Below are 15,757 nucleotides of genomic sequence, written 5' to 3'. Positions count from 1 at the left end.
GGAGGTGGGGATGCTGACAGACAAGCAGAAAAGGCTCCTGGAGAAGGTGGAGGACCTAGAGAACAGGTCGCGCCGGCAGAGCTTGAGAATTGTTGGGCTCCCGGAGAGGTCCAAAGGAGCGGATGCTGCGGCATACATCGCAGACATGTTTGAGAAGCTGCTGGGGGGTGGTGTATCCTCCCAACCCTTGGAGGTGGACAGGGCTCACAGAGCACGCGCGAGGAAGCCGCAAATGGGAGACCACCCGAGGGCAATGGTGGTGAGATTGCACAGGTACTAGGATAAGGAGCGCATTCTACAGTGGGCCGTAAGACACTGAGCTGTAAATGGGACAACAGTATCCTGTGGGTCTACCAAGACCCGAGTGTGGAGGTGGCCATGAGAAGAGCAGGCTTCAACCAGATTAGATCGGTCCTTTTTACGAAAAAGCTGAAGTTCAGACTGTTGTATCCGGCCCGTCACTGGGTCACTTACAAGGAACTGCACTTTTATTTTGAGTCGCCAGAGGACGCGCTGGACTTCGTGAAAAAAAAAGGACTGGTGGTGGTGGACTGAGAACTTTTGAACTTTGCTGCAACGTTCATGGTTCTTTTTGTTTTACTGTTCTTTTAAAAACTTTCCCGTTTTTTAGTTTGTGGAAGCTGTTTGTAATGCCTTCTGTATTGATTTGGGACCAGTGGCAGAGCTGAGTGAATTAAGGTTTTGATTTGCACTGTTGGGGGATGGAGGTGTGCTTGTTTAGATTTTGGTTTTTCTCTCAGGCAATTTTGTGGGGACTGTTTGATGTTGGAGTTTGTTTGTATGAGTGGAGGGGGAGGAGGGAACAATAGGTGGGAGACTATCCGGCGCCAGGGATGGGGGCCACCAAGCTAGCTGGGCGGGCTAAATCACAGAAGCTTAGTGGGGTGTGTGCATATGTTCGGTTTATTAAAGGGTTGGGTTACAGAGTGTTGGGGGGGGGGGGGGGGGGAGAGAATGTTCTGCTGACGAGGGAGGGACTTGGGCTGAGGGACAAAGAGGAGGTTGGCGGCCGGAGACTGCTTGGGGGCGGGCTGGTGGAGGTGCGGAGCATGGGCCGGAGGCGGGCCCAAAAAAGGGGATGGTTGATCGGCGAAGGGTGGGGGCAATGAGCCCCCAACTAGGCTGATCACCTGGAATGTCAAGAGCCTATGTCAAGAGAATGTAAATGGGTCTGTCAAGAGGGCATGTGTGTTCACGCATCTTAGGGGACTGAAGGCGGACATGGTAATGTTGCAGGAGACACAGAGTAACTGACCAGATTAGATTGAGGAAAGGCTGAGTCAGTCAGGTCTTTCACTCGGGATCAGATTCAAAGACTAGAGAGGTCGCGATCCTGATCAATAAGCGGGTGGTGTTTGAGGGGGGTAAAATAGTCTTGGATGTGAGGGGTCGTTACATTATGGTCAGTGGGAAACTGGAGGGGGTGCAGATGGTATGAGTAAATGTGTATGTTCCAAATTGGGATGATGTGGAGTTTATAAAGAAGATGCTGGGGAAGATACCAGACCTGGACTCATACAGATTGGTCATGGGAGGGGACTTACAACACAGTTATTGATCCTGGCTTGGACCGGTCAAGTTCGAAAACGGGCAGGGTGCCAGAAAAGGAACTAAAAGGGTTAATGGAACAGATTGGGGGGGGGGGGGGGGGGGGGGGGGGGGGGGAAGAGGAGAGAGAGAAGAAGAGGAGAATGGATCCATGGAGATTTGGGCAGCCAAGGGTGAAGGAGTTCTCCTTCTACTCACACATGCATAAAGTTTACTCCCGGATTGATTTCTTTATTTTGAGCAGGGCTTTTCTGGCAGGGGTGGTGGACACTGGGTACTCAGCGATCACAATCTCAGACCATTCTCCGCACTGGGTTGACCTGCAGGTTACTAAAGACAGTAACCAGCGACCGCACTGGAGGTTGGATGTGGGACTTTTGGCTGACGAAGGGGTGTGCGAGCGGCTGAGGAAATGTATTTTGAACTACCTGCAGGTTAACGACACGGGAGAAATTTTAGCAGCGGTGGTGTGGGAGGCACTGAAGGCGGTGGTCAGAGGGGAGCTGATCTCGATACGGGCCCATAGGGAGAAGGTGGACAGGGCAGAGACGGACCGACTGGTAAAGGAGATACTACAGATTGATAGGAGGTATGCGGAGACCCCAGAGGCAGGGCTTTTAAAGGAACGGCGGAGACTACAGGCGGAGTTCAGCTTGTTAACCACAGGGAGGGCAATGGAGCAGCTGAGAAAGGTGAGGGTGGCAATCTATGAGTATGGAGAGAAGGCCAGCAGAATGCTTCCACAGCAGCTTAGAAAGAGGGAAATAGGGAAAGTAAATGACAGAGATGGGAAGCTGGTTAGAGATTCAGCAGGGGTAAATAAGGCGTTTAGGGATTTCTACAGTAGGCTGCATAGGTCGGAACCCCCTACAGGGCCGGAGGGGGTGAGGCACTTCTTGGGGGGGGGCTGGATATCCCAAAGGTTGACGGGGAGCTGGTAGAAGAGCTGGGGGCCCCGATCGGGTTGGAAGAGATAGTGGAGGGTCTGAAGGCCATGCAGTCAGGTAAAGCCCCGGGGCCGGACGGGTACCCAGTGGAATTTTATAAAAAGTTCTCTGGGATATTGGGGCCGGTGTTGATGAGGATGTTCAATGAGGCAAGGGAACGAGGGGTGCTGCCCCCGACGATATCACAGGCCACGATTTTGCTGATTCTGAAGCAGGACAAGAACACGAAGCTGTGCGAATCCTGCAGACCGACATCCCTCTTGAATGTGGACGCCAAACTGCTGGCCAAAATTTTGTCCTTCAGGATTGAGGATTGTGTTCCGGACATCATTGGGGAGGACCAGACAGGGTTTGTTAAGGGCAGGCAGTTGTTGGCCAATGTAAAAAGGTTGTTAAACGTGATCATAATGCCCCCAGAAGGTAGGGAGGTGGAGGTAGTGATCGCAATGGACGCCGAGAAGGCTTTTGACCAGGTAGAATGGGAGTATGTGTGGGAGGTACTGGGACGGTTCAGATTTGGGCGGGGCTTTATTGACTGGGTCAGGATGCTGTATCAGGCTCCTGTGGCAACCGTATGGACGAATAGGACAACATCGGACTATTTTAGACTGCAAAGGGGGACGAGACAGGGATGCCCCCTCTCCCCACTGTTGTTCGCGCTAGTTATAAAGCCATTGGCAATTGCTCCGAGAGCTTCAATGGGCTGGAAGGGGCTGATCTGGATTGGGGGTGGGTGGGGGGGGGGGAGCACAGAGTCTCTCTCTATGCAGACGACCAGCTGCTGTACGTATCGGACCCAATAGAGGGGATGGAAGAAATCATGAGGATTCTAGGGGAATTTGGACGGTTTTCGGGGTATAAGATAAATATGGGGAAAAGGGAGATGTTTGCGGTCCAGGTGAGGGGACAGGAGAGGCGATTGGGAGAGCTGCCTTTTAGATTAGTAGGGGGAAGCTTTAGGTACCTAGGCATTCAAGTGGCGTGGGAATGGGACCGGCTGCATAAATTAAAACTGGCCCGACTAGTAGACGAAATGAAGGACGATTTTCGGAGATGGGACGATTTCCAATTGTCATTAGCTGGGAGGGTGCAAAGGATGAAGATGACGGTCCTCCTGAGATTCCTGTTCGTGTTTCAAGGTCTCCCCATATTTATTCCCCGGTCCTTTTTTAAACGGGTCAACAAAGTGATCACTGGCATTATTTGGGCGGGCAAGACCCCACGAGTAAGGAAGGAATGCTTGAGTGGAGTTGGGGAGAGGGCAGGCTGGCGTTGCCAAATTTTAGTAACTATTACTGGGCGGCGAATATAGCCATGATCAGGAAGTGGCTGGTGGGGGAGGGGATGGCATGGGAGCGTATGGAGGCGGCTTCATGCAAGGGCACCAGTCTTGGGGCGTTGGTAACTGCGCCCCTGCCATTCCCGACAGCACGGTACTCCACTAGCCCCATGGTGGAGGCGGCCCTGAGAGTCTGGGGCAATGGAGGAGACATGTGGGAGCAGAGGGAGCATTGGTCTGGTCCCCAATCTGCAATAATCACCAGTTTGCCCCGGGAAGTATGGATTGGAGGGGGGTTTCAGATATGGCGGAGAGCAGTGATTGAGAGGATGGGGGATATGTTTATAGAGGGGATCTTTCAGAGTATGAGGGCGCTGGAGGAGAAGTTTGGGTTGGCAAGGGGAAACAAATTCAGGTATCTGCAGGTGCAGGACTTCCTACGTAAACAGGTGTCAACCTTCCCGCTCCAACCGCTAAGGTGGATTCAGGACAGGATAGTTTCCAGAGGGTGGGTAGGAGAAGGGAGCGTCTCGGACATTTATAAGGAACGTATGGGGTTTGGAGTGGCTACCATGCCGGGTCGATACCAGCAGATGATGCAAGTAGGTTCAGGAGACAGGCTCTGTTCAGGAGGCCTGGACTTTGTCCAGGGAGAGAAGCTGGACTTGAACTGAAGACTGGGGGCTGGGGAACATTGTACACAGCCTCCTTGATATCCTTTCACTTTTTTATTTTTGGTTCTATTGGACGATGTTTTTTTTGCTGTTCTGTTTTTTCTTGTCTGCTTTTCGGGACTGTTAACTGTTTATTTGGGTGTTTTATCATGTTGGGATTTTTATTATTTCACTGGTTGCGGGTTTGGGTGGGATTCGCGGCCCTGTTGGGTCATGTGCCTGTCTTCCCGCGTTTTGGGTCGGGGGGGCGGGGCTTGGAATGGGGGCGCAGGCTTTTCTACCGCGCTGGAGAAGCAGGGGGCGGGGTCGGCATTGGGGGAATGGGTGTGTGACACTGGGGAGGGTAATTGGGGTGGCAGGAGCAGCCGGGGTCAGGGGGGGGGGGGGGGGGGGGGGGGGGGTGTTTCAACACGGTGCTAGATCCGCCACTGGATCAATCCAGTTCCAGGACGGGTAGGAGGCCTGCGGCGGCTAAGTTGCTGAGGGGGTTTATGGACCAAATGGGAGGGGTGGATCCTTGGAGGTCCGCGAGGCCGAGGGCCAGGGAATTTTCATACTTCTCCCATGTGCATAAGGCCTACTCCCGGATCAATTTTTTTGTTTTGAGTAGGGCGCTGATTGAGAGGGTAGTAGACGCCGAGTACTCGGCGATAGCCATTTCGGACCATGCCCCGCATTGGGAGGGACCAGCGCCCGTTGTGGCGCTTGGAGGTGGGGCTGCTGGCGGACGAGGTGGTGAGCGGGTGGGTTCGAGGATGTATCGAGAGGTATCTAGAGGCCAACGATAATGGGGAGGTCCGAGTGGGGACACTCTGGGAGGCGCTGAAGGCGGTGGATTGGGGAGAGTTGATCTCCATTCGGGCCCACAGGGAGAGAGGGGAGCAGAGAGAAAGGGAGAGATTGGTGGGGGGAGATGGTGACGGTGGACAGGAGGTACGCGGAGGCCCCGGAGGAGGGATTGCTGAGGGAGCGGCGCAGCTTGCGGGCTGAGTTCGAATTGTTGACCACCAGAAAGGCGGAGGCTCAATGGAGAAAGGCTCAAGGTGCGGTGTACGAGTATAGGGAGAAGGCGAGCAGGATGCTGGCACACCAGCTCCGTAAACGGAATGCGGCCAGGGAGATTGGTGGTGTTAAAGATTGGGGAGGAAATGTGGTGCGGTGGTGGGTAGACATTAATGGGGTCTTCAGGGACGTCTATGAGAGACTATATCGGTCCGAACCTCCGGCGGAGGGGGAGGGGGGGGGGGGGGGGGGGGGGGGGGCTTTTTAGACTGGTTGAGATTTCCGAGAGTGGAGGAGGGACGGGTGGAGGGTCTGGGGGCGCCAGTTGAGCTTGAGGAGCTGGTCAACGAGATAGGGAACATGCAGTCGGGTAAGGCGCCGGGGCCGGATGGGTTCCCGGTTGAATTTTACAAGATGTATGCAGACCTGCTGGGCCCCCTGTTGGTTAGGACCTTTAACGAGGCAAGGGAGGGGGGGGCTTTGTCCCCGACGATGTCTCGGCCGCTGATCTCCTTGATTCTTAAGCGAGACAAGAATCCCCTGCAGTGTGGGTCATGCAGGCTGATCTCACTCTTGAATGTGGACGCCAAGTTGTTGGCAAAGATCTTAGCCACGAGGATTGAGGACTGTGTGCCGCAGGTTATTCCAGAGGATCAAACAGGGTTTGTGAAGGGGAGGCAGCTGAACACTAATATACGGAGGCTATTGAATGTCATAATGATGCCGGCGGTAGAAGGGGAGGCGGAGATAGTGGTGGCGGTAGAAGGGGAGGCGGAGATAGTGGTGGCGGTAGATGCGGAGAAGGCCTTTGATAAGGTCGAGTGGGGGTACCTGTGGGAGGTGCTGGAAAGGTTCGGGTTTGGGGAGGGGTTTGTCAGTTGGGCGAGGCTGTTGTATGAGGCCCCGATGGCAAGTGTGGCCACAAATAAGAGGAGGTCGGAGTATTTTCGACTATACCGAGGGACGAGGCAGGGGTGTCCCCTGTCCCCCCTACTTTTTGCACTGGCAATTGAACCCCTGGCTATGGCGCTGAGCGAGTCGGGGGATTGGAGGGGGCTGGTCCGGGGTGGGGAGGAGCACCGAGTGTCGCTCTACGCGGACGACCTTTTGTTGTATGTGGCGGAGCCGGTGGAGGGAATGCCGGTGGTGATGGGGATTCTCCGAGAATTTGGGGATTTCTCAGGGTATAAGCTTAACTTTGGGAAAAACGAGCTGTTTGTGGTACACCAGGGGGGGATTGGGAGGCTCCCGCTGAAAAGGGCAGAGAGGAGCTTCAGTTACTTGGGGGTTCAAGTGGCCAGGAGCTGGGGGGCCTTGCATAAGCTTAACCTCACAAGGCTGGTGGAGCAAATGGAGGAGGAGTTTAAGAGGTGGGACATGCTGCCGCTGTCTCTGGCGGGTAGGGTGTAGTCAGTCAAAATGACAGTGCTCCCGAGGTTTCTGTTCTTGTTCCAGTGCCACCCCATCCTTATCCCGAAGGCCTTTTTCAGGCGGGTTAACAGGAGCATTACGGGATTTGTGTTGGCGCACAGGACCCCGAGGGTGAGAAGGGTGTTTCTGGAGCGGGGCAGGGATAGGGGGGGGGTTGGCGCTGCCCAACCTCTGTGGGTATTATTGGGCTGTCAACGCAGCGATGGTGCGCAAGTGGGTAATGGATGGGGAGGGGGCAGCATGGAAGAGGATGGAGATGGCATCCTGTGTGGACACGAGCCTGGAAGCGCTGGTAACGGCGCCAGCGCCGCTGCCGCTCCCTCCAACGAGGTATACCACAAGCCCGGTGGTGGCAGCTACCCTCAAGATTTGGGGGCAATGGAGGTGGCACAGGGGGGAGTTGGGGGCCTCGATGGGGTCCCCGATACGGGGGAACCACCGGTTTGTTCCGGCGAGAATTGATGGCGGATTCCTGAGTTGGCACAGGGCAGGTGTCAGGAGGCTGGGGAAACTGTTCATAGACGGGAAGTTGGCGAGCCTGGGTGAGCTGGAAGGGAAGTTTGGGCTCCCCCCGGAGAACACCTTTAGGTACATGCAAGTAAGGGCGTTTGTCAGGTGGTGGGGTTCTCTCTGCCGCCGCCGCGTGGTGTTCAGGACAGGCTGCTCTCGGGTGTGTGGGTTGGAGAGGGGAGGATCTCGGAAGCATACCAGGTGATGCAGGAGGTAGACGAGGCCTCGGTGGAGGAGTTGAAAGGTAAATGGGAGGAGGAGCTGGGTGAGGACATTGAGGAGGGGAAGTGGGCGGATGCCCTAGAAAGGGTGGAACTCCTCCTCTTCTTGTGCGAGGCTTAGCCTCATACATTTTAAGGTGCTGCATAGGGCTGATATAATCGGAACAAGGATGAGCCGGTTTTTTGGGAGCGAGGACAGGTGTATTAGGTGCTCTGGGGGCCCAGCAAACCATGTCCATATGTTCTGGGAATGCCAAGCGCTGGGGGAGTTTTGGAAGGGTGTAGCAAGGACGGTATCGAGGGTGGTAGGATCCAGGGTCAATCCAGGCTGGGGACTCGCAATATTTGGGGTTGCAGTGGAGCCGGGAGTGCAGGAGGCGAAAGAGGCCGGTGTTCTGGCCTTTGTGTCCCTAGTAGCCCGGCGGAGGATTCTTCTTCAGTGGAAGGATGCGAGGCCACCAAGCGTGGAAGCCTGGGTCAACGATATGGCGGGGTTTATTAAATTGGAGAGGGTGAAATTTGCCCTAAGGGGGTCAGTGCAGGGGTTTTTCAGGAGATGGCAACCATTCCTAGATCTCCTGGCAGAACGGTAAAATCAGAAGGTCAGCAGCAGCTTTATTTATTTGTTCTCTGTTCTTTTTGTTCTTAGAATTTTCTGTTACAGTTTTCTTTTTTGTGAAAATGCGAAAATTTTAATTAAAATATTTATTTTTATTTTTTTTAAAACATGGAGTTTTTACATCTCAAGAAGGATAAGTTTACCATGAGGGGTCAGTAGAAGGGTTTGCTACAGATGACGGCACTTTATATTGCACTTTAAAACACCAGCTGAGAAAGCAGGCAGCCACCAGAGAAATTGCGCAAATCAGGGGTACCAGAGGCATGTTGGAAACAGAACCAGAGAGGATTAACAAAACCTTCAAGGCCTTCTACCAAGAGCTGTACACCTCAGAGCCCCCAATGGGGAAGGCTGGGATGAACCGGTTCCTTGATGGACTGGACATTCCAGTCGTGGGAGAGGGCAGGAAACGGGACCTGGAAGCACCACTAGCACTGGGAGAGATCATGGACAGCATCAGCTCCATGCAGAAGGGGAAGGCGCCGGGACCGGACGGATTCCCGGCGAACTTCTACAAAACATTTGCGACAGCGCTGGCCCCGCACCTGCGGGAGATGTTCACAGACTCGCTAGCTAGGGGCACACTGCCACCCACGTTAGCACAGGCCTCAATCTCGCTGATACCTAAGAAAGACAAAGACCCAACGGAATGTGGGTCATACAGACCCATATCTCTGCTGAACGCAGACGCCAAAATCCTAGCCAAAAGGCTAGAAGACTGTGTACCTGAGGTGGTCACAGAGGACCAGACGGGCTTCGTCAAAGGTAGACAGCTCACCTCTAACATCAGGCGCCTGCTGAACGTGATAATGACCCCCTCCGGGGAGAGAACACAAGAGGTGATCGTCTCCCTGGACGCAGAAAAGGCCTTCGACAGAGTCGAATGGAAATACCTCATAGAGGTACTGGAGCAGATCGGGCTTGGAACAGGGTTCACCGCTTGGGTAAAGCTCCTATACAACGCCCCCATGGCGAGTGTACGGACGAACAAGACCAACTCCCAATACTTCCAGCTGCACAGGGGCACCAGACAAGGATGCCCACTGTCCCCGCTGCTGTTCGCACTAGCAATCGAACCGCTAGCAATCGCACTCAGGGCAGCAAAAAATTGGAGGGGGATCCGAAGGGGAGGCAGAGAGCACAGAGTCTCACTCTATGCAGATGATCTGCTCGCCATGACTGGAAAGCGATCCACAAATGGAACCTCACCAGCCTGGCGGAGGAAGTAAAAAAGGACCTGCAAAGATGGAACACACTCCCACTCTCCCTCGCGGGGAGAGTCCAGACGATCAAAATGAACGTACTGCCAGGTTCCTCTTCCTGTTTAGATCCATTCCGATCTACATCCCCAAGGCCTTCTTCAAAGTGCTGGACAAACTTATCATGGCGTTCGTATGGGGGGGTAAAAATGCTAGGATCCCAAAGAAGGTCCTACAAAAAACAAAATCCAGGAGCTAGCTCGCTCTCCCGAATCTACAATTCTACCACTGGGCGGCAACAGCCGAGCGAGTAAGGGGATGGATCCAGGATGCGTGCGGAGGAGGCCTCCTGCATGGGGACCTCCCTCCGGGCCCTCGCCACGGCAGCACTCCCATCCCCACCCAAAAAACACTCCAGCAGCCCAGTGGTGACAGCCACCCTCCAATCCTGGAACCAACTGCGGCAGCAATTTGGCTTGACCAAAATGCCGGACAAGGCTCCCATCTGCAACAACCATAGGTTCACACCAGCACTGACTGACGCCACCTTCAAAAGGTGGAGACAGGACGGGGGGACACTGACAATCAGGGACCTGTACACGGACAATAGGATCGCAACACTGGACGAACTGACAGAAATTTCGGCTAGCTGGGGGGAACGAGCTACGGTACCTCCAGCTCAAAAACTTCCTACGAAAGGAGACAAGGACGTACCCACAACCGCCACGACAGACACTACTGGAAGACCTACTGGACGCAAGTATCGTAGAGAAAGGGAACTGTAGCGACTTGTATGACCGACTGGTAGAAAGGGACGACACCGTACTGGACGCAACAAGAAGGAAATGGGAGGACGACCTGGGGATGGAGATAGGGTGGGGACTCTGGAGCGAAGCACTACATAGGGTCAACTCCACCTCCACGTGCGCAAGGCTCAGCCTGACGCAACTAAAAGTGGTACATCGAGCCCACTTAACAAGAAACCATATGAGTAGGTTCTTCCCAGAGGTGGAGGACAGATGCGAACGGTGCCAAAGAGGCCCGGCCAACCACGCCCACATGTTCTGGTCTTGCCCCAGACTGGTGGAGTACTGGACAGCCTTCTTCGAGGCTATGTCCAAAGTGGTGGGGGTGAGGGTGGAGCCATGCCCGATAGTGGCGGTCTTCGGGGTTTCAGACCAGCCAGATCTAGTCCTGGGGAGGAGAGTGGACGCCCTTGCCTTTACCTCCCTGATCGCCCGCCGTAGAATCCTGTTTGGCTGGCGGTCAGCAGCACCGCCCAGAGCTGCAGACTGGCTGTCCGACCTCTCGGAATCTCTCCAAATGGAGAAAATCAAATTCGCCATCCAAGGGTCGGACGACGGCTTCCACAGAACGTGGGAGCCATTCATGCAATTGTTCCGGGACCTGTTTGCGGCCAACGTACAAGAGGAAGAATAGTCGGGTGGCCAAGAATCAGGGGAAAATGGATGGGAATCGGGGGAAGGTGGGCGGGGGGGGGGGGGGGGGGGGGGGGGCTACGGGTTTCGTTATGGGGGTTTGATGGCTAGCTAAGGCCCAAAACCAAACTGTAAATAAATGCCAATAAACATGTGCCTCAGCCATATTGGGGAATGTAAAATATGTATGCCGGCTAAAGGGGGGAGGCCACAGTTAGTATTACGAAGATGCTTACCTGTAAATATATATTGTAATTTTTGCGTGTTCTTTTTTTATTTATTTTTTATTTGTTTGTTTATTTTATTTTTTTCTCTTCTCTCTCTCTCTAACAATTTGTGATTTGTTCAATATAAAACATGAAAACTGAATAAAAAACATTTATAAAAAAATATTGCACTTTAAAGAGCTGGTCACTGTTAGCTGGGGGGGGGGGGGGGAGAGAAAGAGACAAAGAGACTAAACAACTACGTTTTACCTTTCTAAGGGAAGGGGCGGAGGTTTTGTACAAAAATTGTGAAAAAGTTTTAAGAAGAATATTTCCAAAAACAAATGACACTACAAAGCCATCTAAAGGCCCGAGGGAGATTATAGGAGGTGAATTAAATGGAATTAAATGGAGAGCAAACGTGCAAGAAAGGTAAACCCTGATGGAAGATGGGGTCACACTTTTCAAATGTACTTTCTGCCTATTTGAACCTGCACTATTCACTGATTGAGGTGGAATTCACTTTGACATTGAAGTAGTGGAAGCAAAGTCTGAAGCGTTCTAACAAAACAGCCTGTTGGCTGAAAGTTTGTGGACCAATCTTTTTAGTTGAATCATCTAAACCAAACTAAACAACCTTTTTCATCTTCAACTTGCTTTCAGTTTGACTTTCTTAAAAAGCTTCATTTTCAAGCAGGGCTTGTTCACATTAAGATAACACAGACTGCAGAGAGACAATGTCTAAACACTCCTTACCCAAAGCAGCCTTGGCAGCAGCTGCAGCCACTCGGGGATCCACAACAGAGGCCAGGAATGCCACAGTGCTCATGACAGGATTCCCAGACTGGCTGAAAGGAACAGGCTGAAAGGCCAGAGGGCCAAGTGAGGAGTCAGTGTCTTCCAAGTAAGGGTCTTCAATGGGCAGTCGCAGAAAGTTCAATATGCACTCATCCTGAGTACGGCTCCCAACATGCTCTGATACTTTATTCCAGTCATCTTTGTACATTTCCAGAGCCTACAAAGGAAAAGAGTAAACTCGGATTTTGTTCAAAAATGTCAGTAGCATTTCCAGATTATATCTGCAGTCAATTAAGGTACTTGATAAATCTCACAGTATGAGCAGATTCTGCAATTGTTCTGGTTGATAACAAACACCCAAACCTTGATCAATTTGTCCCAGAAATAACCATTCAATTGAACTTTCAATCTTTCTTCACTACATTTCTCTTCAGACAATCTTATAAACATGCAAAACAGTTAAATATCAAGAGTTTGCATATTTCTCTTCAAAATTTCAGCGATCATCCGCACCATTCAGACTAATAAAACTCATTTCTCCCATGCCAAATATTACTGATACCCCCATAAGCCGATACTTGCCCATCAAGCAACTCCCCACTTCCCCAAGCTAAGAATGCATCATTGCTAATCAAAGAATAACAACTGAGCAAAGCATGAGCAGACCAACTCCATTTTCAACTTTGTTTGAAAGCATCATAGAATAATACAGCATAGAGGTCATTCGGCACATGTCTATACCAATTCTGATGGGACCAAGTGTTGACAAATGCCCACGCCCTGATGAAAACTATCCTGGGTTTGAAAACAGGTAGCTATAGATATAGAAGATGCAGTGATTTAGTGTTTCCAAAATGCCGTAGATTCGACAACAGTTCCCAAAAAAGAAAATAGGGAACTATGTCAGTTGGTCCACCACCAGTAGTACGCAAAATGCTGGAATATATTATTGAGGACATGGTAACATAGTGCTTATAAAGCAATAATTTGATTGCAAAGCAGAATGAACAGGACTTACACAGGGATAATGGTGTTTACTTAATTGTTATGGTTGTAACTAGTAAGACAGGTAAATGGGAACAAGTGGACACAGCATATTTAGATTTTCAAAAGGCATTCAACACAATTTCATTACACAAAACTAGGAGTCATGGGACGGGGGTAATAATTAGCATGGAGTGAGGATTGGTTAATGGGCAGAAAACAGTTGCATAAACAGGACATTTTTCAAGTTAGCAGTTTCTAACTGGTGGGGGACCCAAAGAATCAGTACTTGGGACTCAGCTATTTACAATCAATATTAGTGACTAATGAGGGGGCTAAGTGCAGCACGTTCAAGTTTTTTCTATAAATTTAGAGTGCTCAATTTTTGTATTTTTTCCAAGGGGCAATTTAGTGTGGCCAATCCACGGACCCTGCACATCTTTGGGTTGTGGGGGCGAAACCCACGCAAACACGGGGAGAATGTGCAAACTCCACACGGACAGTGACCCAGAGCCGGGATCGAACCTGGGACCTCGGCGCCGTGAGGCTGCAATGCTAACCACTGCACCACCGTGCTGCCCCGGCACGTTCAAGTTTACTGATAATGCAAAGTTAGGTGGCAAAGTGAGTCGTGAGGGTGGTATAAGGCTGCAGGAGGATCTGGACAGGTGGGTTGGCTGTGTGGGCAAGAAAATGGCAGAAGAAATACAATGCAGCAGTGTGAAGTTATCCATTTTGGTCGGAAATTTTTTTTAAAGTCAAGTTTTCTTTTGAATGGTGAGGGACTGGGAAATGTTTGCAGATGAATCTGGGGACCTTTGTGCAGAAGACAATAGAAAATTGAGTTTGTCATTTGGCCCCTCAAGCCTGCTCACCATTCGATCAGAACAGAACTGATCAGATGGTGGCCCTTTCTACCCGTCCCAAAACTCTCGACTCCCATGTCAATCAGAAGTCTCTCCAGCTCAGCCTTGAATATGTTCCATGAGACAGCCTCCTCCATTGCTGTGGGGAAAGAGAATTCAAAGACTAATAACTCTCAGAAGAAATTCCTCCTGACATCAGTCGTAAACAGCTGCCCCTTATTCTGAAATTGTAGGCCCTTCATTACAGATTCCTACATAAGGAGAAAAACCCTTTGAGCATCTAGAATCTATGTTTCAATAAGATCACCTCTCATTTTTCAAACATTGAATCAGTGCATGCCCAACCTTTTTTCATATGACAACTCTTCAGGAATTTAAAATATTTGTATTCACACTTTCCACTTTATACAATACAAAACAACAAGAGTAAAAAGTTACATACATTAAAAAGCCAAAAGCATAAAATAATCCCTCACAAAACCTAACCCCCACTTCCTTTCTCCCCCATCTCCTCCTAACAACTAACAGTGACCAATTCCTTGAAATAAACAATAAAATGCTGTCATCACTGATACAACCCCTTGATTGCTCTCCTTGCTGTGCAACTGACTTCCTTGAGGTATAGGAACTCCATCAGATCTCCCAGCCACACTGAGGCACTGACAAGAGAAGCAGACCTCCACACAACAGTACTCGTCTCCAGGTAATTAACGAGACGAATGTCAGGACATCGGCCCTCGTCGCCAGCAGGTCCGACACCCCAAAAATGGCCAATAAGTTACAGGGCTCTAGCTCAATTTTCAGAATCGCTGACATGGCGCGAAAGAAGGAGACCCAGAAACTTACGAACTTGGGACAAACGGCACATTAGCTTGGTGGTTAGCACTCTTGCTTCATAGCGCCAGGGACGCGGGTTCAATTCCCGGCTTGCGTCACTGGCCGAGTCTATACATTCTCCCAGTGTCTGCATGGGTTTCCTCCGGGAGCTCAAGTTTCCTCCCACAAGTCCTGAAAGAAGTGCTTGTTAGGCGAACTGGATAATCTCAATCCTCCCTCAGTGTACCTGATTAGGCGCCGAAGTGTGGAGGCTAAGGGGATTTTCACAGTAATTTAATTGCAGTGGATGCAAGCCTACTTGTGCCATAATAAAGTTGATTATACAAGACCAGAACATGTGCACATAGTTAGATTACCCAATTATTTTTTCCAATTAAGGGGCAATTTAGCGTGGCCAATACACCTACTCTGCACATTTTTGGGTTGTGGGGGCGAAACCCACGCAGACACGGGGAGAATGTGCAAACTCCACACGGACAGTGACCCAGAGCCGGGATCGAACCTGGGACCTCAGCGCCGTGAGGCGGTTGTGCTAACCACTAGGCCACCGTGCTGCCCCATGTGCACATAGTTAGCTGGACCTCTCGAACAGCGCTCACACCGGTCTTCACCCCGCAAAGAAACAATTAATTCTGGACTTGTCAGGTACACCCTAAGAAGTTGGATCAAACCAACCCTCGTGCACAAGGATGTGGAGTTCACCGTGCGAAGCGCCTCACTCCATATCTCATCATCATCAAATATGGGCCACAACTCCTCCGCCCAACTAGCCTTAACCCCTTCCACTAACAAAGTATTCTGACAAAATCTGTCCATAAATACCAGAAGTGCTCCCCTCCTGCGAGCAAAAGAACTCTATCCATTAGATAGGTTGGTGGCATCATGGGGAATGCTCGGGAAATCAGTTTTGCAAAATTGCGAACTTGAAGATATCTGAATGAATCTGAACCAGAGAAAGTCCAAACCTTTTGGTCAATTCAGCCAGACTTGGGGCAGCACTGCGGCACTGAGGCCCCGAGATCGAATCCCGGCCCTGGGTCACTGTCCGTGTGGAGTTTGCACATTCTCCCATGTTTGCGTGGGTTTCACCCCTACAACCCAAAGTTGTGCAGAGTAGGTGGATTGGCCACGCTAAATTTCCCCTTAATTGGAAAAAAAAAATAATTGGATAGAGAA

General features: G+C 51.1%; 1 protein-coding gene across 4 annotated transcripts in view; it reads right to left on the bottom strand.

The window, feature by feature from the left end:
- Positions 1 to 15,757, bottom strand: part of smarcc1a (SWI/SNF related, matrix associated, actin dependent regulator of chromatin, subfamily c, member 1a) — a 260,613-nt gene that overhangs the window by 109,436 nt on the left and 135,420 nt on the right. For all 4 annotated transcript variants that reach the window (XM_038808949.1, XM_038808946.1, XM_038808948.1 and 1 more), the window contains exon 20: positions 11,853 to 12,111. In XM_038808949.1, the coding sequence (XP_038664877.1) occupies positions 11,853 to 12,111 (259 nt within the window). The remainder of the gene's footprint in view (positions 1 to 11,852; positions 12,112 to 15,757) is intronic.

This window comes from Scyliorhinus canicula, chromosome 10 (assembly GCF_902713615.1).
Source record: "Scyliorhinus canicula chromosome 10, sScyCan1.1, whole genome shotgun sequence".
NCBI classification, from domain to species: Eukaryota; Metazoa; Chordata; class Chondrichthyes; order Carcharhiniformes; family Scyliorhinidae; genus Scyliorhinus; species Scyliorhinus canicula.
This window is presented reverse-complemented; position numbering and strand designations above follow the sequence as displayed.